Source organism: Hyaena hyaena, unplaced genomic scaffold, assembly GCF_003009895.1.
Source record: "Hyaena hyaena isolate Hyena2069 unplaced genomic scaffold, ASM300989v1 scaffold_34, whole genome shotgun sequence".
NCBI lineage: Eukaryota > Metazoa > Chordata > Mammalia > Carnivora > Hyaenidae > Hyaena > Hyaena hyaena.
Genome location: NW_024080665.1, coordinates 3,410,620 through 3,437,369, shown reverse-complemented (window position 1 = coordinate 3,437,369; position 26,750 = coordinate 3,410,620). Strand labels below are relative to the sequence as shown.

At 57.4% G+C, this 26,750-nt stretch overlaps 1 protein-coding gene across 1 annotated transcript in view; it reads right to left on the bottom strand.

The window, feature by feature from the left end:
• Positions 1–679: 679 nt before the first annotated feature.
• MYO7A (myosin VIIA) overlaps positions 680–26,750 on the bottom strand; it is a 69,110-nt gene continuing 43,039 nt past the window's right edge. The window contains exons 25-47 of the mRNA XM_039228709.1: positions 25,570–25,697; positions 23,085–23,211; positions 22,491–22,610; positions 21,731–21,904; positions 20,653–20,880; positions 19,162–19,332; positions 17,028–17,145; positions 16,179–16,305; positions 14,940–15,109; positions 14,254–14,444; positions 13,445–13,569; positions 12,682–12,839; positions 11,620–11,773; positions 10,302–10,457; positions 9,675–9,780; positions 8,272–8,385; positions 7,191–7,278; positions 6,896–7,002; positions 4,505–4,690; positions 3,948–4,064; positions 2,833–2,916; positions 1,874–1,993; positions 680–1,293 (exon numbers count right to left, since the gene is read on the bottom strand). Coding sequence (XP_039084640.1) covers positions 1,204–1,293; positions 1,874–1,993; positions 2,833–2,916; positions 3,948–4,064; positions 4,505–4,690; positions 6,896–7,002; positions 7,191–7,278; positions 8,272–8,385; positions 9,675–9,780; positions 10,302–10,457; positions 11,620–11,773; positions 12,682–12,839; positions 13,445–13,569; positions 14,254–14,444; positions 14,940–15,109; positions 16,179–16,305; positions 17,028–17,145; positions 19,162–19,332; positions 20,653–20,880; positions 21,731–21,904; positions 22,491–22,610; positions 23,085–23,211; positions 25,570–25,697 — 3,159 coding nt within the window. The 3' untranslated portion in view covers positions 680–1,203. The remainder of the gene's footprint in view (positions 1,294–1,873; positions 1,994–2,832; positions 2,917–3,947; positions 4,065–4,504; positions 4,691–6,895; positions 7,003–7,190; positions 7,279–8,271; positions 8,386–9,674; positions 9,781–10,301; positions 10,458–11,619; positions 11,774–12,681; positions 12,840–13,444; positions 13,570–14,253; positions 14,445–14,939; positions 15,110–16,178; positions 16,306–17,027; positions 17,146–19,161; positions 19,333–20,652; positions 20,881–21,730; positions 21,905–22,490; positions 22,611–23,084; positions 23,212–25,569; positions 25,698–26,750) is intronic.

The following is a 26,750-nucleotide window of genomic DNA, read 5'->3' as shown; positions in this document are numbered from 1 at the left end:
AGCAGGCTGTCTGGTTTGGGGCCTCCATTTTCACAACCAGCTCTTCCCACACAGGTAGCTGAGGAGAACGGGAACAGAACGCCCTCTGGAGTGTTTGGCATCTGGATGCACATGACCCAGGACACTTGTGAGTGTGAGGGCAGTAAGGACTTAGGGACTCATACTCTCCTCCAGGGCAGTCTCCACTGTCACTCCTCTAGGCACTCTTCCCAGCCATGGCCGAGGAGGGTCCCTCACCCCCAAATCCTACCTCCCTGTCTGAAGCCCCCATTCCCATTCCTGACCAGATCTCAGCCAAATTTGGTTGTCTCATCCTGGTCACAAAACAACCTATTATAGGCACCGTGGTGACATAAGGATTTAACCTTAGGTAGCATCATTCTTGGAGTTCTTGATAAATCAAGGAAATGTTTCTTACAGGAGGTAAGGGTCACTCTGGCTCCCCTGGCCCCAGTTAAGGCCCAGAATCTGGCCCCTACGTCCCAGGCTGATGTCCTAACATTTACCTCCAACCCACCATGGTCCCAGCCAGTCCCTTTAAGCCCCTTTCAAGCACACCTTGGGCTCAGGCACCCCAAACCCAGACCAGCTCAGCCCTGTGCACACAGACTGAGGAGATATTCCTACAGGCCACACCCCACTCTCTCCCCTTCCCCAGCAAAGACACCAGAGGGCCAAATGATCAAACACATACTTTATACCCTGCGGTGATCAGGGGAGACTAACACAGGGCTCAACACTCACACTGCAATATAGAAAAGTAGTCTGTCTCCCTCATCCCAGCTGAGAATTCTGGACTTACAGGAATTAAGCCAGTCCCTTGGATTTCAGAATATTCTTGGTTGGTTTGCTTGGTCCCAGTACGGAGAACTAGGTTGTCCTCTTGATTCCCTGACACAGTGGTTGCACGGAAAGTCAAGGGAGGCCGCATGGTGGGGCTGGTCTAAGAAAGGCACCCACGGAGCACAGGCTTTTACCACTGGGAAGGCCACAGCCAGCCAGAGCTAGAACCACCCCTCAGGAGTGGATAGAGGGGAGTTCTGCATCCCAGCAAGGCGGCCTCACTGGAAGAGGATCAGAGGCCAAGTTGGTATAATAATCCGTGGTGGTGGCTGGCCCAGTCTCCCTGCCCAGATGGCAGAAGTCGTCCCCCAGCTGCAGAGGTAGCTGATGGGCCTGAGCCAGCACCACCTCCCCCACTGTTCACTTGCCACTCCTGGAGCCCCGCTGTTTGCTCATGGCCGTGAGCATCTGGCTAATATAGGAAGTCAGGAGGTCATCCATCTTGTAGCCCTGGAAACAGCACAAGAAGATGAACAGCGCCGATAGCGGGACAGGGTCAGCCCGTTCAGACCCAGCACACTCCCAGGAAACCACAGAGGGCAGAGCCTTGGACTAAGGAGAAGCCTGTACTGCTCTGGACTCCATCTCCCCAGCCGCACAGCTGAAGGGTTGGACTCGTTCAGCCACACGTCTAAGGCTCCCAGGTGTTACGACCCTACGTGAAGGCCCTCGCTTGTAGGCCCCTCACATCCTGGTGCCTCTAAAGGCTTTACCAGTCGAGCCATGCTGTAGAAGTTCAGCTCAGTCCATGAGGCCTCAATGCTAATGGTACCAGTGTTGAACTCAGGGGCTAAAGGCTCAGTCCCCAGATACTGAAGCCATTCAAACAGTAGTTATTAAATAAGAGGTCTGTCCTCAACCCCATACTAATCCCCTTTCCCAGACCTAAGCTGAGCCTCAAGCTGACCTTGGCCCCGGTCTCAGGCCAAGCCATGCATTCCTCACGTTTGTTCTGGGGACTGAGAGAGGATGGCTGGAGCTTCACACAAAGTAGGGGAGCCCTACTAGGCCTACATAGAGGAGGTCTCACCAGTGACGTCTCACAGAGCAGTTTGCTCCCGCGCACCAGGTTCCCGATGGTGATGTGGAAGTAGGTGCTGCCGCTGCTCCAGTTGGAGATCTTGGTGAAGGGATGCGTGGTCAAGATGTCCTGGGAAAGCAGAGAAAATCTGAGGCTGCAGAGGCTAGACCCTCTGGCCTCACCTCCCCCTCAGCACCAGCCCACACCCGCCAGAAAGGCCTTGGGCCCTCAGACAAGAGAGGCAGCAAGAAGAGAGAAGCCAGCTCTGCCGTGGAGATGCCAGGGGAGGCCGATGCCTTCTCCTCCCATGTCCACGAGGCTGTGGGGTATGTGGGGCTGGAACTGGAAGTTTGGGAGGCCTGAAGGAATGGAAACGGGGGTCTTGGATGAGAGGGTCCTGAGGAGGAAGTCAAGAAGACGTCAGGACGGCCTCAGGGAGCACCATGTGTGTGGGTGGAAAAGAATCCCACCAAAGTATGTGAGAAGAATGACCAAGAGAGAGGAAGAGACCCAGGAAAGTGGGGCACATGAACAGAAGGGGAAGGTGGTGGCCACTGGCACCCTTTGCCAGTGGTCCTGTGCTTCCGGGTTCCCTTGGTGAGGACTGCTCTGGCCCATAAAGAGGAGCAGTAGTTACCGCAGTACAGTCTGCCATCCTGCCCAATGTGGGTGGAGAAAATTCTGGAAGGAAAGAAGGGTTGGTAGAGCAATGATGCTAAAAGGCCAAGTACTAAAAAGTTCACTGGACTTAGTAGCAAGGTGTTGCCTAGTAACTCTAGGAGAGCAATTTTGATGGAGCAGGTACAGAAATAGACAAAGCAAACAGACCGCTTCTCAAGATGTGTGGCCAAGAGGGCAGATGAAGTGAGGATGGTGGCCAGCAGGGGCTTTGGGGGGTTGGGTCTGGGGGTCGTTGTTAGAGGTGCAGACAGAGAAGCAGACCTCCGCTCTTTCCTGTCACCACTCACCTTGGTTCTGGGATCGATGAGGCTGACCCCATACTTATTGATGGCAATTAAGAGGATCTCAGGGAAGTTTGGCTCCGTAGTTTGCTAGCAAAGAAAGCCGGAAACCATCAGAGAGCTGGGGGAGCCCAGAGCAGGGAAAGCAGTGTGCTAGGAATACGTCGCCCTCCCCTGCTTGATGCCAGGGGTGCAGCAGGCCCAAAGGCCCTGCCTTAACCCCACGGTTTCCACCTCTGCTGAGCCCTCAGTGCTACCCAGATCCCTTCGTGGGTTCCTAAGGGACCCCCATCTCCCACCCTTTTCGGGAGCAATTTCATCCCTTCTCTAGGACTCTGGGCTATCTCTTCTCTCAGCCCAATGTCTGCCCTGTTAAAAAAAACCCATTTGAACTCTCCTGCCTCCAGCTTCCCTCTCTCCTTTGCACAGCCAGGCTTCTCAAAAGGCCTCCTGTCCAAGGTATGTAACAAGGTCATCCCCTCCTCTCCAGCCTGACCTACCCCCCCCCCCCCCCCAGTTCTCGTGCCTTCCTGTTCCCATCTCCTGCCTCCAGCACGCCCCGCAGGCCCACCCTCACGCCCCAGTCAGAGTGGACTTCCGGCCCCATCATTCCCATTCAGAACCCCCCAGGGCTGGCCACCACCTGCACAAGGAAACCCAACCCCCGCGCCAGTTTGCCAGCCTGCCTCACCGCAGTCTGCTCATCTCATACCCTGCGCCCATCCATACTCAGCCACTCGCGCTTCCTGTAGGCCCTCTTCCAGGATCACTCTCCCCAGGGCCTTCCTGCAAAGCTCACGTGTGGCCTTCTCAGCCTGGGTGGGCCTCCCAGGCTCCACCACCTTGATAAGGGCTCCCCCTTGTCACAGCACAGATCATTCTCTATTACTCTGGCTTGTTTACACATCTGTCTCCCCTGTCAAGCTGAGCGGCTGGGGGTCCCTCATGCCCCAAGGCTGAGATGCCCAGGTGGTACAAAGCTGAGGGTGCTTCCCTCCTTTCCTCGCCAGGGCAGGTGGCAGAGGCCATCCCAGCGTTTCCCGCAGTCCTGGAGAGGCATTCCTGTGCCTTCTTGTCCCACTCCCTAGTCCCTTCCTCCTGAGAAGCCACCCTTAACGTACCTTCACCTCAAAGAAGGCTGAACCAAAGGTGGGCCACTTGAAGATGAGCTTTAGGAAGGCTAGCTTGGCCTCCTCCTTGGACTTCCCGGCATGCTTGTTGAAGTAGGCAACAATGGACTGTAGGGAGGGGTGGGGGTGGGGCTCAGAAGCCGCTCCCCTGCCGCCCCTACCTCACCTGCACTGTTATCGGTCATGGGCCCTGAAGGGGCAGGCATAAGATGGGGCCCCTGGAGGCCATGAGGGGCTCCCCCCACCACCCCTCAAAATAAGGAGGGCATCCTTATTTCCCTCTCCACCCCTAAGCAAGCAGACCAAAGACTAGCAGGTAAAATCAGGTCACCATGGCAACCAGGACAGGGCAAGTTACTACCAAACAGCCAGGCGAGTCCTTTGCCTGGACGACTGGACACTAAAGCAAGAGGAAGGGAAAGTGAGAGGGTGACCTTATCACCCACAGGGCCCACAAGAGATACCTCCCTGGGCTTCCGGCCAGCACCTGCCCCCTGCCCCGTGGGGCGCCCAGAGACCCCTGGTCCTGCCTCCTCCTCCAGACTCACCCGCTTCCAGTCGTCAGGGGAGACCTGCCGGATGAGGTCCTGGGGCACCAGCTCCCGTAGCAGCTTGGGGATACTGGGGAAGTAGGACTTGTCCTCCTCGAACTTGACCCTGTAGATCAGCGCCCCCAGCTGCAGCACCTCCTCCCGCGTGCACTTGTGATAGCCTCGGAGATACTTGGGCAGCTCCTGCCAGAGACAGAGCCCGCCTCAGGCGAGGAGGGGAAAGGAGGACCTGGGCTCCTTCCTGCCACGTGAGGCTGGGTCTCCTGCCCTACCACACATTTGGGCCTCCCTTTGCCTCCAGCCTCAGCTGACGCTGTGCTTCGAGGGGAGACCGCACAGTACAGGGAAACAGCACCGTGCTTGCACAGCCTCAGCACATTACAGTTGGAAAGCAGAGCTATGCATGGATATCATGATTTCATTTCCCCTCATAACAGTCCGGGGAGGTGAGCAGCCATGTTTCAAAGATGAAGAAACTCAGAGTGACCAGCTAGTGAACCTGAGCCTGTTCCACACCCCTAACCTTCCGAGCCTGTCCTTCCTTGGGAAAGCCTCTCAGGCTGGTCTCCCATTCTATTCCCTTGAGACCTGCTAGTTTCAGCCGCACCACCAGGCTCTTCCCCACTTCCAGCTTCCAGTAGCTGAGGAGGAGGAGTGGACCACAAGCAAAGATGAAGCTTCTAAATGGCCAACACTGCCCACAGCCTTACAGCTGTGGTACCTACTCTTCGAAGCATAGGGAAACTGCGGCTGGCCTGAGGACGCACTGCGGATTGGAAACCTGCGTCAATTATTATCCATCCGCCTTTTCATCTACTCACCCACCTCCATCCATCCACCTGCCCACCCATATGGTTCTGCCTGCCCGTATCCATTTTCCATTTGTCCCTCCCTCCACCCACCAATATCTACCCCTAAGTTCATTCACCCTCCATCCTCCCACCCATTCATTCACAGACTCACTGCCTATTTACCCATCTGTCAAGCCAACAAATATTCATTGAGCATCTACTATGAGCCAGGCCCTTTAAGCAACAACCCTCCCTACTCTCAAGGAACTTGTAGTCAAGGCCAGAACAGACATCCATCACCCCAAATCGATGTATAATTACAATATCTGAAGGAAGTGTTCTCAGTGCTAGGACAGCATATCAGGTTGACCTGATCTAGGCTTAGGAAGAGGGAAGACTTCCCTTATGATGATTAACATCTAAAAGCTCAGTAGGTGAAGGAAAGAACCTAGGGGAAAGCTTCCCAGAAGAGAAAATGTCACAAAGGCTCCCAAGCATACCTGAGAACTTGAAGAACTATAGCTAAGTGAAGCAAAAAAAGGGGTGCTGGGTATAAGACAAGGCAGCAGAAGTAGCTAGTGGCACCCCCATGCAGGGCCAGAGTCAGGCTTTGGCATTCTACCTTGAGAGCAATGGGAAGCCACTGAAAGGATCCCAAAGGCTTGACGACCCCCATGTGAAGAATGGATTCAAAGGGGACAAAAATGGACAGGGAGGCTCAGGGGAAAGGTTACCAGCTTCGTCCAGATGAGACAAGATGGGCTGACCTGAGCTGGTTCCAGGTGGTAATGCAGAGATGTGCATGGATGTTAGAGTTTGGGAGGTGAAGTCATCAGGTGAATTATTGGGAACATGGGAAATGAGGGAGAGGGAGACGTCAAGGCTGACTTGGGTTTCTGCCTTGGGGGAAACGGTAGCTGACGTACGTGTTGCCTTTCACTAAAAGGGCACCATGGGGAGGGGCAGAGCTCACGGTGAATGAGCCCTGCTGCCTCCCAGGCAAGGGTTCTCTCTACCACAGCCGCCGCCATCCCGGTCTCCATCAACCTTCCCAGCATCCTGGCCTGTCTCCCCTACGGAAGGCTGTAAACAGGGCTGGCCCAGAAAAGATCACTGAGTCAGCAGCAGTGAAGCCATGGACTCAAATTAGTTCTATCCACCCTGTAATCCTAATCCCAGCACTTGATGTCTCAGTTTCTCCCTCTATAAAATGAGAACGTGCCTATTTGTTGGGAGGGCAGAATGAGTGAAAAGCACCAGACAAACGAACAGAGGTTCAACACAGGGGCCTCCCCTGACTTCCTGCAGGCACATGCTTGTGCTGGAAAGCGTTTACACACACAGCTGCCTCGGATACACCCAGGTATGGCAGCAGAGTCTCTTTCAGAGGACAGCCCCTCACCAAGGGAAGGGCCTGAACGGGTGGGGATTAAGGTCTCAGAAGAAAGGCCCCAAGGAAGGAGAAGGGTCTGCCTCTGAGCTACTCCCCCAGGATCCCAGCAAGAATCTCCTGGAGGCCGTGCTATTTGAGGCCCCTCTCCTGGCGAGGCCAGCAGCACGCGGGGGCAGCCCAGCAGAGAGGTGCGGGGCGGCGCACCTGGTAATAGTGGAAGATGGAATCGGCCATCGGGTCTTTCCCGGGCACCGTGGTGGTCCACAGCTTCTTCATGAAGAACACCTGGTAGGTGAGCGAGGGCACGATTCCTGTGGCAGAGGGCAATTGGTCACTCAGAGCGTCCCAGCACAGAGGGTCGCCCCTGCCCAGCACCAGCCCCAGCCCCAGCAGAGGCCCTAGCTCAGGTCCCACGCAGGCGGGCCTCGTGGTGTGGCCCTGCGCCGGCACCTGCTCTGCTCCGGGCCTCAGATGGCCTCAGGGCCCAGCCTCACATTACCATCCTTGACGGGCCGTGCTTTCTTTATCCAGTCTGTCAGGTGTCGAACAAAGTCGAAGAAGAAGTCATTCTCGGGGACGCTGATGACCTAGGGACATGGCCATTCCAGTCCACTCATTATAGTTCCAGCAGTACTCAGTTTTCTGACTTTCCCACCCAAGGCCTTCCTAGTGGCCCTTTCTTGCAGCCAGAAGGGTGGCCCACTCTGCCCTAACTATGCCTATTGAGTCGTCTCCAGAACACAGCCTACTTCCCACCTAGAATGACAGTCATTCCATTCAGTCATTCAGCAAAGATTAAGCCCTGGGGAGAAGGCCAAGAATGAGGTCTTGAGGCCTTGGACACTCTCCAGCATCCGTGACCTGCTCATCCCACAGGCTCCAAGCTCCTCTGGATTGAGGACCTTACTGAGATCACCTGTGGGTCCCCAGTGCCTGGCACAGGGACAGGTGTGAAATGAGGAGGCCAACATGGATGCACAGGGAACTGTGAGCACCTGATCTACCTGACATGGCCAAGGAAGCCTTTCCGCAGCAAGAGGCTTTAAAGCTAGGGCCTTGACCTTCATGGACACAGGAGTGAGGAAGAGCAATGTGGAATGGTGCAGGCAGGGGGCCTGCGCTTTGGAGTCAGACCTACTTGCATCTGTGTGACTTTGGATAAGTTACTTAACTTTTCTAAGTCCATGTTTTGTCATCTGTTGGGTTATTTCAAGGGTTAATTGGCCTTCGCGAGGCAGCTGAGGGACTAGTCAGATCAAACCTGGGAAGTTCATGTGTGTTGTGGCAGGCCATGAGCCTTGTGTGTCCAGAACCTAAAGTGCCACATGGCTCCCAAGAGGTTTGAGGTCATGCTCTGCAGTGCCTCAGAGGAGAGACGTTTACAGGAAGCTGCCACAGGTAAGGGGGCCATTGCAGGGGCATAAGGAGGAGAGGGACACAATCAGATGCCACACGCAAGCACACCTCTCTCTTCCCTTCTCTCCCCTCCCTGCTGCCCTGTGAGCTCCTATGGCCCCAGTAAATGTTCCAACAGACAGACCAACAGCAGCCTGATAGGAAGCCAACGACCCATCACCCACCTTGTCTGCAATTTTGACAAAGAGGCTGAATCCCTCGGAGGACTTGAGGAGCAGCCGGGCTGCAATGTTCTGGCAGAAGTCTTTGGCCTTCGTGCTGGACTCCACCTCAAAGGCCTGGGGAGTGGGGGTGGGGACAGGTGGTGGCGGCTGGGGCTTCCTGGGCTCCTGTCTCTGTGCCTGTAACTAGACTGAGCCCCCTCCCGCCCATGCAGGGCTCCCTCCACCTGTGGTGTTCCCCGTGGGTCTAGAGCTGGGTGCAGCATTTAAGAAAAGGAAAAAGCAGGGGTTCCTGGGTGGCTCAGTCGGTTAAGCGACTGACTTCGGCTCAGGTCACGATCTCACGGTTCATGAGTTCGAGCCCCGCATCGGGCTCTGTGCTGACAGCTTGGAGCCTGGAGCCTGCTTTGGATTCTGTGTCTCCTTCTCTCTCTGCCCCCTTCTACTCACACTCTGTCTCTTCTCTTAAAAATAAATATTTAAAAAAAAAAAAAAAAAAAGGAAAGGAAAAAGCAGCTCCTGTCTGGATCTTCCCAGATTGTGTCCTTCCCAACCCTCCAAGCAGACTCAGCCTCTGCTTCCAGGGTTGTGGGCCTGGCTGTACAAGCATGGGGGACCCGATGCCAAGGGAGCAAAGGTAGGCAGGGTGAGTGGGAGGAGAGAGGCTGGAAGAAGAAAGCAAATTCCAGAAAGGTGCGGGGGGAGGAGAAGCAGCCTGGGGTGGGGGTAGGTGTGGAATGTGGGGACTCCTTCCCACTGGAGGGACAGGAAAGGATTTGTTAGAGTCTTGTCCTTGTCACTGGAATCCTAGCATGACATTTCCGAGTCCCTAGTCTCTAGACAAGCTCTACAGCTGCTTGTCAAACTAAAAGCTTTGGTGCTGGGTTCATTTCTCTAACGAGACGCTGTGCCAGGATGGGGCAAGGAGTGGGGGTCGGGAGGCAGCTGACCTAATGGGCATGACGGGAAGACTAACGGAACCGTTGGACAAGGCAACCTACAGTCAGGTCAGGTGAGGAAGAAGGAGGGGGCTTGCAGGAAAGTGGGCCAGGGCAATAGGAGAGGCCTGGGCAGGCGGGCCTGTGACCGGAGCACAGCTCACATCAGGGACATGGCACCAGCATAGAGCTCAGCTCAGAGGGAGAGAGTGTTTTCTCGGAGGCAGAGCTGCCTCAGAGAGAGGGAAGAATGATCTTCTCAGGGAAGCTGCCAGAGACAACAGAAGGTCAGACCGGGGAACCCAAGGTCTCCCGACCCAGGGAGTCTGTAGCCTCTCAGCCGAGCCCTGACTCCACTGAGGAGGAGGATGGGAGCAAATGGGGGGGGGGTGACAGGGGAGAGGCATCAGGGCCGCCCCCTGTGTCCTCGGGGAACCTGGGCTTCACCAAGAAGCCAGCAGCCCTCACCTCATCGGTGTCGTCAGGAAAGTAGACCTTGTGGAAAATCTGGGTGGTTTTGTGCTGGATGGCCTCCACCTCCACCAGGTGTGGGGGGTACTTCCGGGACCCGTTTCTGAAAGCCAGGAGAGGGGCGGAGGGGCGGTCAGGAGCCGGTGGGTTCATGGGGCCACGGGGAGCAGGGAACAGAGCGAACTTCGGAGACAGACCCCAGTTCTTATCTCTGTCCACCACATCCCACCAGGTGACCGTCACTTAACTTCCGCGAGCCTCCAGCCCCTCGACTGGACAATGAGAGAACAGTGCCCACCAAAGAGGGCTGCGGAGGGGACCGCGAGAGGTGAAGGATGCACGTGGGCCGAGCAGGGTCCGGAGGGCGGCCCAGGCATCCACCTCCCGCCACACTGGAAGGCGTGCGCCCGCCCTTCTGGGCAGCCAGATGCAATTGTGTCCAGAATGGGCACCTCGCGCCACAGCCTTTGTCCAGCTGGCAGCTGTGGGACCCCAGGGACAGGTCCCGCCCACTGTGTGGTCATGCCCTCATCCCCGAGGGACACCCTCCCGGGGCCGGGCACCCACCCCAGCACCTGCCACAGGCCCTTGGCCCACGCCTCTGCTCTTCGTGGGCCGCCGTACCTCAGGGCTTTCTGGAGCCGCTGCAGGCAGTCGAGGGCGAGGGGACAGTGCTTGCGGGACTGCAGGAAGCGCTGCACGTGGGGCAGCAGGATGTTGCTGGGGGGGAAGAGGCCGGTGCACAGCCAGAGCAGCTCCCAGCCACGCTCCTCGCTGTACCTGCGGGAAGAGGCTGAGGTCCGGCGGGGGCACATGGGTCCGAGCACTCACCGTGGCAGCACGTGCCTGCCTTGACCCCCACGCCTCTTTTCTGGGGACCAACACGGACCCACCTCCCCGACGGCCAGAGCCAGTTAGTGCTACTCAAAGTGTGGTCGGCCAGCCCCCATGGAGGCAAGGTGCTCATTCGTGCCAGAATGAGCATCAGCTATGTCACCCAGCACTCTTGGCTTGGTGGAGACTGTTTTTCTTAGCAAGACTTTCCTATGAAGGAAGCACTGTGTAATTTGTACTCTGGCAAAGCTCTTTAACTCATCTGTTCTTTAGGGAGCACTGAGTCAGACCCAACCCTGGGCTCCATCGGGCACTACTCTGAGCTCCTTGGGCCTGGCAGAGAGAAGCATCGAGGACTTCTAGGAGGAGGTGGCATTTGATCAAGGTTTTGAAGGCTGACGCAAATTCTGACGTGCAAAAAAGGAGGTAAGTGCCAGCTGTGAGCACAGCATGTACCAAGCTTCACCAGTGTAAAAAGGTCTGAGTGTGGTTCGATGGTGGATTTTGTAAGAGGTGCAGAAAATGACAAACCTGGCATCATACTTGGGGGCCTGGGAATAAGGGGAGCTGGTGGGGCTTCCCTCAGGCTCTGAGACTTAGCGTGTCCCTGACTTCCCATTCCTGCCATGGTCTGACCCAGCAGGGACAAGGTGACACCCTCTGGGATCCAGTACCTTCAGCCCAGAATTTTCAGCCAGAGCTTCTAAGTGACAGCCCGCGCAACCCGAGCCAGACTGGGGACATTTGCTCAGGACCGCAGCCCACGGGCAGAATGGAGTCTGGGCTGGGGAGGGGTACCCAGAGGAAGGTCAGGCAGGGAGTGGAGGAAGTTCAGGAGAAGCTGGTGCTGTCAGACTTGGCAGAGGACAGATTCAGAGGGTGCAGCCACCACCTCTTGGTGCTTGACCAGACTTCTTTGGACCTTGGGGCAGAGGTAAGACGTGACAGGGCCTGAGTGAGGAAGGACTGCCGCCAGGCAGGGCCAGCTGCTGCCTTGGGACGGAGGAAGCTCCCTGTCACAACGGGCAGAGGACCTTTAAGATTCCCTTCAGCTGTGAGCACTTGGGGGAGGCCACCCCGCAACCCCCTGCCTGCCATCCCCACCCACCTGATATGGTTGTCGGTCAGCTGCTTCAGGATCTGCACGTACACCTCGTCCTTGAGGGGCTCGGCCTTTAGGGCGCCCTCGAAGATCTGGTCGGTGAGCTCATTGACAGAGCGCGCCCTCTTGGATGGGTAGTCGCCCATGTACTTGAGCATCGGTGGGGAGCCGTCAAGGAAGGGCTTGTGGCCGATGGGAGGAGGACTGACCCAGGAGCCCACGCTCTCTCCTGGGGTCTGCCCCCACCCAACTGTGTGCCCCGAGCCTCAGGCTACCCACTCAGCGAATGGGCATGGCCCGCCCACCCTGCTCTCCATGCCTACTGCCCACCCTTTCCTCACCTCCTCTGGCTACCTCCTCACCTCACCACCTCAGCCCCAACGCCCCGTCCTAAGTCCTCAAAGCAACCGAGATGGACTTTACAAATCACAAATCTTGACTGTGCCACCCCCCTGCTTAGTAGCTCCTCGCAGCTTTGGGATACAGTCCAAGCTTCTTAACAGAACTTGAGAACCCTTCATTAGGCTGCCCACATCTTCAGACTCCCTTCTAGACCTCTGCCCTCCACCGGTGCTAAGTCAGGTTGTGATTCAGGGCCTTAGGATGTGCTCATTCTGTCGGGAACACTCCCCACCCACCTCCTGACTGGCTAGGTCCTACTCAGGCTTCAGGTCTCAGCCTAGATACCCCTTCATCCAGGAAGGCCCCCTGCCCTCCTCTCCATGGCTACACCAGTTCGCTGTGCCACCTGGCTCCGTCATAGCCCCTTTTAGCTATAGGCACCAGGGGGCCAGGGACTGGGTCTGGTCACAGCTGTGTCTCTGTGCCTGGCCAGGCACATGACAATACACATCTGGAACCAAATGACAGGGTCCGAGGGGACAGTGGAGGAGGCAGCCCCTCGTACACTGTAAGGTGCCAGGCACACAGACGAAGCCACTCCACGCTGCCCAGGACCCACCTGGGCCCCTCAGAAGGCAGTGGGTATCTGGATGAAAACCCTGGAGGCAGGGGCCTGGTGCCCCCGGCCCTGCCCTTCCATGCCGCCCACCCTGCAGGCGTGGATATCGATGAAGGCCATGCAGGCCTCCTGGGAGAGCTCCTCGCTGCCCAGGATCTTCTTGAGCAGTGCTTGCTTGAGCGGCTCCCGTGTGTGGCTCCACAGCCGGTCCTTGCCACGGGCCTTGGACACCATGACCCGGCTCAGCGTGTGCTTGGGTGGGGGCCTGACAAGGCACAGTCGGCACTGAGCCTAGGGGTTGTGAGACCCGCCCCTGCTGTACTGGGTGACCTGGGGTGAGTCACCAGCCCTCCCTGGACCTTACTTTCTCAGCTAGGAAGCCAGCCCTGCCCACCCCCGTGGCCTCCTCCCCACTGCTCCTCTCTGCTATCTCTGCTCTGGCCTCGGCATGAGCTGCCTGCGGCATTCCCCCATCCAGGTCACCCCCTGCACAGCTCAGATGCTGCCTCCTCCAGGAAGCCTCTCCTCGGTCACCACCCCTCTCCCCCAGTATCCCCATCACAGTGCTGGGCACACAGAATCACAGTGGCCCAGTTTTGTGCCTGTCTCCCCACCAGGACTGTGAGTCAATGAGACAGGCACAGGCATGAGTTGTGAGTGCCCAGGACCCCACCTGGGGTGACCACAGTCATGCTCTCTTAAATGAAGGAAGGATAAAATGGCACAGCACAAGGAACGTGCTGCCCTCCTGCTCCCTCTGACCCAGGCCCTGCTCTCACACGCAGCTGCAGGAGGCAGCCCCAGCACGCGGACTAGAGGAGCAGAAGCCTGCAGCTCACTGGCCTGGCCCGCCTACCCTTTCCCCGTCACCTGAAATAGTCGTAGGAAAATTCCTCCAGCGTGTAGGGCTTGGCGCGCACCTCGGGCTCCACTGTTCGCAGCTGCAAGAGCCGAATGACGTCCTGTCTCTGGTCAGGGGTCATGGTGACCAGGGCCTAGAGGCCAAGAGACAAGGGTCTGAGGTCAGCTCTTCACCTGGGGGCCCTGGGGCCCCTGGGGCCAACGTGGTAAAGCCCAGAGCCTTCTGGACCAGGGCTGGGGAAGTCTGCCGCCATGGGGTTGACCCTCACCACTCTGACCCTGGGAGCCCTTTGGCTCTTTGCGATCTCTGAGGTTATTGCTGCCTCCATCTGCTGGACTCGGGGTCCTTTCCTCAGTACCCCGAGTCTAAACCAGGTTGGGTCAGTGAAAAAGCCAGGATGGAGGAGGGGGATGTTGTATGAGAACTGCCCAGTCAACAGGGCCTGGCTCAGGGGCTGCCTGGAAAGCTGGGCTCTGAGTCTCCAGAGCTGTGATCCAGAACAACCCCCTTCCCAGCTCGGCCCTCAGTGCCCTTGCAGACAGTGCAAGGTGATGCCTCCCTTCCCCACTCTCCTTCCATCCCTCACCCTGGGTAGTTCCTCATGTGATGAAGTTTCTAGGCCACTCTCCACCCAGCAGAGGTCTGATAGCTTCCCCGAGTTTAAGTTTGTGGTCCCAGAAGACCCCCAGATCATCTTCAGAAAAACTGTAGGCCATTCATCTATTATAATCCCTCACTCCATTTTACAGACATGGGAAGAAGACAGAGAGAGGCTCGGAGGAGGCTCCCATCCATCTGCCACCCCCAAGCCACATACCACAATCTCCCGCGGTGGCAAGGTGACAGTGGGCATGACATACACGCAGTCAGTGGGGAAGTCCCCACGCTGCTTGGTCCTCTCATTAATGCCGTTGGCCCAGCCTGAGTTCATGACCTGCTCTCCCGTGTCATGGTCCAGAATGATGAGGTCTCCCTTGGCAAAGCTGAGGAAACCTGACTCCTCCCCCGCTGGCAGGCAGAGGTGAGCAGGACCACAGGGGGGCAGAGAGAGAGGCTGGATTGGAACATCTTTATTTAGGTTGATGACCTATCAACTGTTAACTCCCCACCCTGAATAACTGAGGCCAGTCCCACTCATGTCTGCTCACTGGTCACCCTGCCTCTAATTTGCCACAACCTTCCACACAGACATGGCCACTGGAGTGGGCCACTCCCTGCTCAGAAGCCTTCCATGGCTCCAGGAGGAACCCCTGATGTCACCTGGAGAAGGTGACGGGTGATAAATATGGAAGGACCATTGAGGTAGATTCCCCACAGGGCACAGATGGAAGGTGCAGAGTTGGGCTTTTGGTCCAGGCGGAGGCAAGGGTATCTGGGGAAGGGTTTTAACAGGCACTGGCGGTCTTGAATGCCAGGCCAAGGTCAAGGTGTGTGATCTGCCCAATGCCCCTGCCCATCCCCTCCCACCCCCGTGCCCAGCAGGCTGCACCAGGAGCCACTCACCAGGGTTGGGGTTGTCCTGCAGGGCCACCACGTACTTCGACCTCTTCCGGAGCCCTTCCAGGAAGGTGACCACGAGGTCACGGATGTCCTCAGCGTTGCTGGAGGTAAAGGTGTACTCATCCCCCTTGATGGTAGCCAGCGTGAAGCTGGGGGCTACCAGTTTTGCTCCCCTGCAGGACCAACACGGAGAACAGGGCCCAGCCGGGGTCAGTCCTGCCCAGCCCGAGTGAGGCGCAGCACAGCCCAGGTCAGAGCAGCCCAGCGAGAGCAAGACACGACACTCCCTGAAGGAGACCAAGGCCAGCCCAGTCAGACGCGGCCCGGCCAGGCGGAGACATGGCCCAGGCCAGGCCCAGCCCAGCCTGAGTCAGACCTGGTCCTGCCTACGTCACACATGGTGCAGAGCGAGGCCGGAGAGGGCCCAGCCCAAGCCCCTTTGCTGCCTAATTCCTATACCCTTTAGATCTCAGCCTAGATAACCGCTTCTGCCAGGAAGTCCTCCCTGCCCTCCCATGCTGGTGCCTGCTTTAAAACAGCCTGTTCAGTGTCTGTCTCCCCTCTTGACTGAAGGAAGCTGCAAGGGGGCAAGGACTGTCCTATCACCCCACGTCCTTGTGCCTAGCTCATGCCTGGTCGGAGCTGGACATGCCCAGCCCTGGACCACAGCAGACACAGCCCAGAGACACTCCTGTAAGCCCCGGCTCTGGGGAGGGCCTGCTGGGAACACCAGTCTATTCCAGAAAGCCACCCCCAGCACAGCTCTTGCGTGCTCCACACCTTTCAGTTTACAGAGTTCTCCCACCGATTTTTGCATTTCTCTCTCACCACTGTTATTCAAGGGAAGTACTAAGGCTTTAGGGATGAGGACGTGGAGGGGAGTTCCACCCAGGCGCCTGAACCCCAAGCCAGGCTCTCTCTGGACACAATTGACTGCCCCTGACTGTCCTTCCGGAGGGAGGTGCCTGAGGAGTCTGCACAGAGCAGCACAAACGGCTCGGTCACGTGCAACCAGGACAGGGCACTGAGGTCCCTGCACCTCCACGACATCCTCTGTGAGGGTAGAGACTCCCCCTTAAAGGCCCTCATCGCCCCCGGAAAGCTCCAGGAGCCCCCTCCTTGCTTCAGACGGTGCTGAATCAGGACCCTGAGGCTTGACACATCCCTGCCACTGGTCTCTGGGCAGCTTCGGACAACTCCCTGCTCTACACTAAAGTGCAGTGTGGGAGGGGGTGGACTGACCTACTGCTGGACACAGCCATGATCTCAGGGAAGGACAGCTCCAGAAGCACCTGCTCCTGCTCATCCACAAAGTAGACGCCCGTCCAGTTGACTGCCACGATAACGTCATTCTTGGGGAGGCTGGGGCCTGGGACGGAGACCCAGGCAGTGAGAGGGAGGCTGCCTTGCACCCAGCCCGGCCCTTCCCAGTCCTATAACCACCAGGGAGGTAGGAAGGGGGAGTATACTGATTTCCATTTTACTGATAGGGAAACTGAGCCTCAGAGAGCATAACCTCCCTACAAGCCAAAAGTGCAATGGGAGGAGAGTGCTGAAATCAGGAAATTTGGTTTGAGTCCTATCCCTGCCTCTGGTCTTTGGACAAGTCCCCGTCCTGAGAGAGGTGGGATATGGGGAGGGGGTAAACTGAGCCCCAAGGGTCCCTCCAGGTAGATATTTGGTGATCGTGTGAAGCCCTGCATCAGCACAGGGCCTCGCACGGAGCAGATGCTGGGTAATTAGGACCTGAGGATGGTGGGGCCGACAGCCTCAGTGAGTCTGGACCCGTTCCCTCCATGCTCAGCCTATACTCTGGGCCAGCTTCTTCTGTACACAGTAGGTGCTTTAACTATCTTAATAGTCGTTCAGTTGTTTAACCCAGAGTGTTGCTGAGCACCTGGACTGGGGGCAGTCAGGACCCACTCTGCGCATTGATCCAGAAGGACTGAGCAACCCTGCAGGCAGGAGCCTGGCTGGCTGGGGAGTCTGGTTCAGGCCACTTCCCACTTTCTGCTGTGGGCTGGAGCCACAGAGTGAGGGAGGGGAGAGGGCGTGGAGGAAGACGGTGAGGTGGGAAGGCTGAGGAGGTACCTGAGAATTTGTAGGCTTCATAAAACCTGGAGAAGAGCAAGGGCCACTTGAAACGGGCATAGTTGACCACATCCTCTTTGACCTTCTGGGCATCAGTTCTCCTCTGAGCATAAATCCCCTGGAGGGGGATGGATGGGAGAGAAGCCATCAGGGAAGCGCTGTCTGGAAAAACCCCATGTCCGTGCCCCCAAGCCAGGGACAGGCCTAGCGCTATGGCGTCCTCCGGTGCACTGTCCTAGCCCATCAGCCCGTCACTCCACAGGTCCCACCTGCAGGGAGATCCCAATTCAACAGTGACAGAAAAGCCCACAACTCTGGCCAGCATGCGTGAAAGGCCCGGAGTCACCAGTACTTGGGAGGCATCTGGGGAACAGGAACATGTGTGGCTAAGCAGCGGCGTATGTGCCGGACCAGGGAGAGAGCGTGGGGGACAGGCCCATGAGAGCCGAGTCACACGGAAGCGTAGGCAAGGCGGCCACCGCAAGACTGGGCTGTTGGCAGAAGCTGACAGACGAAGCCGGGAGCTAGGAAGACCGTAGCTCCGGGAAGGGTTGCAGCGGCCAGGGGTTAACGCAATGCTGCTGGCCAGAAACTAAAGCACTGGCATTTTATGTTCTAAAAATATCCCTCGGAGCCCTATTAAGAACTCGGTGGTGTTGGAGCAGAACCGGACGTATCAAATTGAACTCATGGTATTTATCATCTATAGACACAAACCCGGGCAAAGACCTGTGTGCGTGCCGGGCGCCGAGAGGGCCGGAAGCAGTGCCTTCCCTTCCGGGACATGGGGCTCCACGCCTCCAGCCTAATCTCAAAAGGTTCAGAAGAAACTGCACGTCTGCATGCAGAGACGGGTTCTAGGTTCTTGAACTTGCACCTTCTCCACAAGCTTGAAATCGCTCCAAAATATAATGTCTTTACCACTCTTACCCTAAAAGCCACGCTAATGCACGTCTGTATACTCTGCGAGAAGACTGGCCTGGGGATCTGGGGACCCACAGGCCAACAGGCTCTGGTCTGAGAGACAGACATAGCTCGGCTGTGGGCTCGAGGGGCAGAGACCACCTCTGTCCGCCTCACAGCTGTGTCCCCGGGGCCCAGTACCATGCTGACACACGGCAAGCACCCAAAGCAGAACAAATTAACGAACAATGGCACCCGGCCCAGAACGTGCCACGTGCCACATGCATGCTGACAGCGAGCACCAAGGAGGCCCGGGGGAAGGCAGACAGACGAAGTCGTTTGGGAGGTGGCATGGATGGACTTTAGCAGCCAATGGGGTGGGAGGGGTGAGGGACAGGAGGTTGCCTGGACAGACAGACAGAGGAGGAAAAACACACATCTCTTCTGCAGGGGGGCTGGAGAGGGGGGCTGGCAGGGGAGCCAGGCCTGGATGTAGAGAGGGTGCAAGGCGGGTTCAGGGAGGAGTAGAGGCTTGTGGGCAGCTCGCCCGGGAAGGGAGAGTAGGGTGGGAAAGGCACTCGAGGCCCCCCGGGGCAGCGAAGAGGCCGTGGGGTGTAGAGGGGTGAGAGACTGCTGGTCTGTGGGGCCCCCGCCCCAGCAACTTGTGTGCCAAGATGACTCTGCTCTTCCACAACCACGGCCAGGAAGCGGGGGGCCCATCCGTCCCCCTCAGCAGCCAGGCCACCCCTCCTCTACTTGGGCAGCCCCTTAGCTTGAAAGAGAGCTACTTGGGGCTGGTTATAGGCCTGGGGCCTTAAGCAGAGGGGTTGAGGGGGGGTCTGTACCTAAAGTTCCCCAGGCAGGAGGTTGGGCCGGGGTTGTTTTAGGCAGAAAGGAGAATACACTTGCTAGAAGCTCTTCCAGCAGGTGCTGCACTCCTGCGCGGCAGCTCCCACAAGTGGCTGCTGCCGGGCCAGGGCCAGGGGACCCCAGTACCCATGGACCCATGGTTTCCCTCATGAAGCTGCAGGATCAGACACGATCCATCTCTGCATCCCCAGCACCAGCCCAGAGCAGACAGCATAAGACATGAGCGAACAGACGTCCATGGGGGAGAGAGGCTGCTTGGGGGGCAGGAGGTTGGGGCTGCCATCCAGTCTCCCAGCAGCCCCATGGGCAGATGCATGTCACCAGAGAGCCCCTCCTCCGAGACCCCGCCCTGCCCTCCTACCTTCTTGTGGGCAGCAATGGCCAGCTGGGCCCACTTCTCAAGTGTCTTCAGGGGCGTGATCTCACGGTCAGGGATATAGGTGGGCACGAGGTTTAGGAGGCGCTCCAGGATCATCTCGGAGCCGTAGTCCACAAAGTACTGCTGGGAGGCCAGCTCGGCCAGGTCATCCTCCTGGGGGGGCAGGGCGGGCGGGATGTTGTTCACATACCCTCGGGAAGCCCTTCCAGACCACCAAAGTCCCCAGAGCCCTGCCTCCTCCAGCTGTCGACTCCGGCCTTTGGAAAATTCCATTCTCACTGACACCCCAGAAGTTCTTATCCGCTTGTGGGAACCATGAGCTCCTGAGAGGCAGGGCCACACCCCTGCCTTCTCCCCGGTCCCCTCAGTACCGGCGCAGAGGCACGCGAGCTGACCCAGAGAGGTCAGCCAGCCCATCGGTAATGGGTCAGCCACCACATTCCCGGCCTGGGAGTGGCTGGAGCTGACAGTCTTCCCTGGAGAACGGGGGGCCTGGGGCCACTGGTTCTGTCAGAGTGAGGGGCAGGCATCACCGTATCTCCATCACCATCACTACCCCTCCCCCCACACCCGGGGATAGTCCAAGCAGCGAACGACCAGTCAGCTACACTGCAGAGGCTTCAGAGGGCTGGATGATGGGTACAGGGCATTTGCCCCTTCTCTGCCTGGGGTGCTGCACATCAGCCCCAGTGTGTCCACCTGGGGCTCACCAGGCCTTTGGCACAGGGGGCAATAAGGAAAGGCTCTTGGGTGTCTTGAAGGCAGTAGATGTTTTCCAACCAGTCCAAAGCATCTCGAATTTTAACGACTGATAGGGCTGTACTAATGCATTCTGCCTGAATATCAGCTCACCACCACCTACAACACCACCACTGTCACCGTCACCAACCTAGCACTACCCTGGGCCACCAACCCACCATCGCCAACACCGTCATCGTCAACCTCACCACTGCCCTCACCACCACCTCCACCAGCCACCCTCTTCATTTACATCCTCTCCATCTTTATTCCTCCATCATAATCACCAACAGGATCATAGGTGCCATGAGAACCATCACCACCATCATCAAAAAATAAAATAACATGACACGAGTGTCTCCACATCACTCCTGTCCCTAAAAGGAGACTAAGAGAATACACATTTATAAACTCTGGTCTAAATGAGCGGATCTCTTACTCCTTCAGAACAGAGTTTTCTAGACTAAGTCAGAACAATACAGCAAGTTTTAAAGCACATACTCTGTACCATGCATGAGCACCGCAGAGTCACACCATCCTTCAAAGCCCTTGTTCCTGTAGGTGGTGCTATTCTAGAAGAAGCCTCCATCAGGCTAAGCTCCACATAAGCTAATGGTGGGCACAGACAGTAACATTCGTTCCAAATTTGGAAAACAGAGGGCTGTGAGCCAACCAAACTCAGCTAGAGTTTGCAAGTTCTGAAAAACTTCAGCCAGAAGATTCGAGGTCACTCACCTTCTCACACCTGTACTCCCCAAACTTGACCCCTCGCACCACCTGCTGGTAGATGAGGTTGGTGGCCACGTTGTCCTCTGAGGGATTGTGCCAGGGCGTGAAGACCTCTTTGCGGAAGAAGAGCCTCCAGGGGGCATTGCGTTCCTGGGCACCCTGCTCCTTGGCGTACTGCTCACATTGGGAGATGGCATCCATGACATGGTCACTGCCGCTGCCCAGGGAGGACACCTGTGGGCGCAGGGACAGAAAGCTGAGCAGGCAGGAAAGGACTTGCGAAGAGCCATCAGCCCTGCCCACCGTTGTCGTTCAAATGGAAACCCGAGGCTCAGAGAGGGGCAGGGACACATCCGGGTCACCCAGGAGGCAGACCAGAATGGGACCCCAGGGTCCAGCCATGGGTTCTGAGTCAGCACAGCTACGCAGTGTTCCCAATTCCTAGTGTAAGCCTCATGTGAAACTCTGATGGGCAAACGGTCACTGAAGACACAGGAGGTATCTGTAGGGGAGAAAAATTCAGGCAAACATGGTTCTACCCCTGGACCTGCCAGGATGGGGGGGAGGTGGAGGGCGCGTCTGCTGCATGTGATGTGGCTGAGTGTGGAGGTGCAATCACCCACCCCCAGGCCCAGCTCAGCAGAGAAGGCTCCGGGCCCAGATGTGCCCAGTGAGGCACACGCTCCAGGTGACCACTAACAGGTGAAAGGAAGCTACCATGGCAACCTGAAAAAAAAATGTCTGTTCCCATTTGCAAATGAGAAAACAGAATTTCACAGAGCTAAGTGGCTTCGTGCACACCTCTGGTCTGTCCCTGCCATGCTTCTGCCCTGACGCCAGGGGAGCGTGGACTGGGCCCAGGTATGTTACGACAGAAGTCAGCTCTGGGTTTCCGTGTCCACTGTACTGCCCGATTTTTAGGTGCCCTCCACAGCCCTACTGAGTTGGGCAGAGTCACCACGAGCTGAGAGGAAACCGCACTCTGAAAGGTAAGTAACTGCAGGAGGCCGCCTGAGCCAATTCGCGGCAGCAACGGGACGGTGCCCGGGTGGTGCCAGGAAGGGGCGCTGTGGGGCGGCCGTACCTTATCAAACAGAGCAATGTAGAGGGAGAACCCAAAGCGGTCCTTGAGCGAGATCTTGTCAGCCAGCGCATTGCAGAGCTCCTTGGCCGTGGTGGCCGAGTCGGTCAGCAGGGTCTTGGTGGTTCCATCCATGAAGGTCACAGGCAACATGATGGGCTTCTTGGACTTGGTGGCCTGGAAAGGACCAAAAAGGGTTTGTGGGCATCTTTTCACTTCCAATCGGTCCACGCCCTCTGGGTTCCTGGCTCCCTGCTCCCTAGGGGGTCAGAGCTGCCCCTGAGCCTCAGACCCCGGCATCCCACCAGGACATCGCCTGTGCCTGGTCACAGGTGCCCAGACCCTGCAGAGTTCCCCACCCCGAAGGAACCTTTACAGGCCCTGAGCCCAGGCATGGGGCCTGGGAGGCTGGGCACCGCCACCAACCAGGGGCTTCTGCCCTCACGTCATGAAACCGTCACAAGACCCTGTGAACTGAGGATCATTATTGCTTGATTACAGATGAAGCTACTAAGACACGGAGGGAACCCCCCTGCCCAAGTTGCTTTGGCCATAAAACCAGCAGATGGGAGTCAGTCATCCACTGGGTGCTTTCCTGTTCTAAAAGGCCTGGGATTCCCAAACTTGACGGTGGGCTCTTGAAGAACCAGACTCCTAAAGTGGGGAATGTTTCTGGGGCACTGGAGTGCACTGGGGACACCCAAACACGCATGCACACGCTCACACACACACTCGTGTGCCTGGGTAGGGCCAGGGGCCACACCTGCAGCTCCAGCCAGCTGGGCGGCTGTGTCCGGGTCCCATTCACAAAGGTCCTCCGGAGCCGCTCCTCACAGTACGGAGCGTAGCCAGGCGGTCCCCCGTGGATGAAGTTCCGCAGGTACTGTAGACAGAGGACCAGCTGAGGGACCTCCTCCCCGGCCTCACCAGGTCTCCCACTTCCCGCCTGCCACGCACACTCAGGACCTGCTCAAGGCCCGGCCACCCACACGCCTCCAGGGCTAAGCCCCTCCGCCCATGGGATCAAGTCCACGTATCTCAGGCTGGCAGCGAGGCCGCCATATCCTGACCCTGTCCAGTCTCAGCCGTGCCCCCTGACTCCCCCCACACGCTGTACCCCTCTTCGCCTAGTCTAACTGCTCCTCTTTTTCCAGAGCCCACCTCCCTGACTCCCCCCACCGGGCCAGCGCCTTCTTCCTCACAGCGCTGACCAGCTGTAGGCCTGAGGGGACAGGACACAGCCCAGGCGAGGCCTCATTGCCGAGCCACGCTGAGCTTCTCCCCCTTGCTCTCTCCTCCAACGCCCTTCTCCCCGCCGGAGGCCCACGCCTCCCTACGCCCCCCTGCGCCTCCCTACCTTAACGAACTTCTCCGAGGGAGCAAAGCAGCCCACGCAGAGAGATACGAGGATCCAGCCCCGGGCGTAGCTGCTCTTGGAGGGGTTGTGAGTGAGCTGCTTGCTGATCTGGCAGTAGATCTCATCCCTACGCAGGGCAGCAGGAAGGGATGAGCCCGGCCCCCCGGGCCACAGGCTTGACAGCCGATCTCATCCTCTCCTGCTTGCCCAAGACCACCCAGGAGGAGGCTGCATGGGGGCGACTGGGGAAGGCTGAGCCCACGGCTCTGCAGAGCCAACGAAGAGGGCCTTGCTTTGGAGGCAGGCTCATCAGGCACGAAGCACGCTCCGACTCTAACCCAGATCCACAGCCAGGGCCCCATGACCCTGAGAACAGTACACATCCCGTCCCTTTGATGAAAAGCCCAGGCTCCCTCCCTGCCTTGTCCCTCACCAGCTGGGGGGCCTGGCCAGAGGAGTCCCCTCTCTGAGCCCTTCCCACAGTCATGGCAGCAGGTACAATTTCTACTGATGGCAACCAGAAGGACAGAAGCAGCCAACACACCTGGGGAGTTTCTCTGGGAGATGGAATGGGCGGGGGCTTTGACTTAACCCTTGATGCATTTCTGTAATGTTTGAATACAGTGGTTAAGAGGCCATGTATTACTTTTGTAACCAGATCAAAGCTATGAAGGTAGGTTTTTTGTTTTCATTTTAAAGGAAAATGATAATACCTTCTTTACAAGATTTCTGTAAAGAAAAAGGAGCCAAAGCTTATAAAGCACCTAGCACCTAACCCTCAATAAATGCTAGCGGCCTGGCTGTTCAGGGCCAAGGACAGGACCGTGATGACAAAGTGACCACCAGGAGGCGCTGCTGCTCTTCCCTCTCAGAAGGGCAGGCCTGGGCAGGAAGGATGAATAATTCAATTAAGTGGTGCCTGGATCTTTAGAGGCCAGTGTCGCTTCAAAGTTAACTCTGAGGTTGCTAACTTTTTTTTTTTTTTAATGTTTTATTTATTTTTAGGAGAGAGAGAGAGAGAGAGAGAGACAGCATGAGCAGGGGAGGGTCAGAGAGAGAGGGAGTCACAGACTGAAACAGGCTCCAGGCTCTGAACTGGCAGTCAGCACAGAGCCCAACGCGGGGCTCGAACCCATGAACCGTGAGATCATGACCCAAGCAAAGTCGGACACTTAACCGACTAAGCCACCCAGGCGCCCCTGAGGTTGCTAACTTTTTATCTTGACAAATAAGGTAATTTAAAACACTCCATAACATGCACGATCTGCCCTCTGTATCACAATCATTTCATAAAACAAACATTAATATTCAAAAAGTAGAAACTAGGGTAAAAATCTCAGAACAAACAATAGTCCTTTATATGAATCAGATTTAGCTGTAGAAACCTCCTTATTTTTCCCATCTCATCTCAGACCAGTACAGGCTCTCTCACCTGGAGCTGGGAGCCAAGACCAAGAGAAGGCAGGGATTGGCCACGGCCCTCAGAGACTCTACACCCAGCCTTCTGACTCTTGGCTCAGGGCTCCTGGTGCCCTGTTCTCTAGGACTGACAACTTTAGGCCTAATGGTGAGATAACTGGGAGGCAGATTCTTGCCCTTTCAACACGCCTTGGACGGCTACCCTTTCCTCCTGGAGACAGGTGGCCCTGGGTCCCTGACTCCCTCTGGTGAAGTCGCACCTGGTCTCCAGCAGCAATGAAAGGATGCCTGTCTGGAAGGCAGGAGGTCTTGGAGGCCAGTGATCCCTAGAAGGTCTCTTCCCCTGCCCGGGCCTCGGTTTTCCCACTGGTAAAATGGGTTCAACGCCCCACCTAGCCCCATCCTGCTGCCCTCCCGGCCAGTACGCACGAGTTCGTGGGGTCGGGTCTCCTAACTGGCCATCTTGAGCAGATAGTCCTCAGAAAAGTCCCGTCTTCCCTCCATGACCTAGCTGACTCGATTCCTTTATTGCTCCTGGTTACTCATGGATCATCCCACCTCCTCCCCAACACCCCAGGGGCTGGAACAAAGACTTCCTGGGCCTGGGGGGGCAGGGGGGAGAAGGCACTCCTGGGATTCCCAGGCATGCTAACCACAGTAACCCTGCACACAGGCCTGGGTCAGGTGCACCAAAGGTGAGCTGAGAGGAATAGGCTTAAAGCAGCAGACGCATCAGATAATGAGAACAGCAGGTACCATTTACCGAGTGCTGCTATGTGGGTCCCGTCTCACACGCTCTCCGGAGTGTGACCTGCCCATCAGCCTCTTAGGTGAGTACAATTATAATTCCCTCTTTACAGATGAAGAAACTGAGGCTCATGAGATGAAATAATTCTATCAAGGTCACATGACTAGCTAGCAGCAGAACTACCCTGGGGCCTGTTTGGCTTAATCTGTTGCCAAGGTGACAAAGCCACAACTCAGCCACCTTAAAAGCCTTTTAGGGCCTCAGCACTCTGGGGAGCGCGGGATGCCTCCCCCCGCCAGCTGCTCCTCAGGCACTGACCGGAGCGCTGGCCGCAGGATGCCATTGCCAATGATGAAGTGCAGCTTCTCCAGGTTGGAAGTGGGCCGGTCCTCCAGCATGCTGTTGCCCTGCACAGTGGACTCCCCGTCATGCAGCCTTTTGGTCACCTGGGCCAGAGGGAGGGGACGAGGCTTGACCCAGGCAGGGTCAAGTGAGGGGCCTCACCTCGTGTCTGAGTCTGCCCGCTCCCGTGGAGAACAGGTGCCCGGAACGGCCACAAGAGCTGGCTCCCTGCCACCGTGAGAGCCCTAGCCCTGTCCTACCCCCGCCCTGTGCTGAGCTGACTGGTCCAGATGGCTGGACAGCACCAGTCTGGTGCCCCCTACTGGGGACAAGGCTCCTCTGCAGCCTCCTTGACACCACCCTCCGCTCCCCCTACCCCAGGGAAGCCCTTTCAGCCAAGACAGGGACCTGCTCTTCTGACTCCTGCTGGGACCCCGGTCTCTCCAGGGTGGGCCACAGCTCCACACACAACCCTGACAGCCAGCTGCGTTCCAACCGCCCAGTTCTCTGTGAACAGCCCCAAGCCTGGGTTCTCGTAGACATGTTTCTCCTCTCTGGTTGCACACAGCCCACTGTGCCGACCTGCACCTGCCCGGAGCCCCCTGGAGTGAGAGCGGGAAGTGGCAGGAGCATGCCCCTGCCGGCGGGGGGATGCAGGAGGTCCTCACATCTATGGGAGCACCCACAGCTGTCATCTCAAGCCATCCTCCCAGGAGCACACCAGCGGGCATTTTCCCCTCTGGGCCCTCCAGATACCCAGCGGCAGAGCCAGGATTCAAATCTGGGGCTATGTGGCTGCGGGACTGGATTTGAGCCTCAGGTGGGGAAGAGGACCGTGGCAGTGGCAGAGCAGGCTATGGAAGCCCTGAGGAGGAGCCTGACTCTACTGTCAGAGGGGCCTGGGCAGGCTTCCTGGAGGAGGTGACTCCCCGGCAGAAAAGAGGAAGGAGGAATTTTAGGCGGAGGGACTGATGTGTGCAAACTTAGGGACATGCAGGAGCCAGTCCCCCTGTGCCGTAAATGCCTGGGTTAGTGCCCGCTGCCTCCCAGCCTGCACATTCCTGGAGCACAGGGTGGCTCAGCTCAGCAAAGGTGAGGCAACTAAATGAGAATCCAAACAAAGTAGTGCTGTTAATGTCCGTGGGCACCCTTAGCAC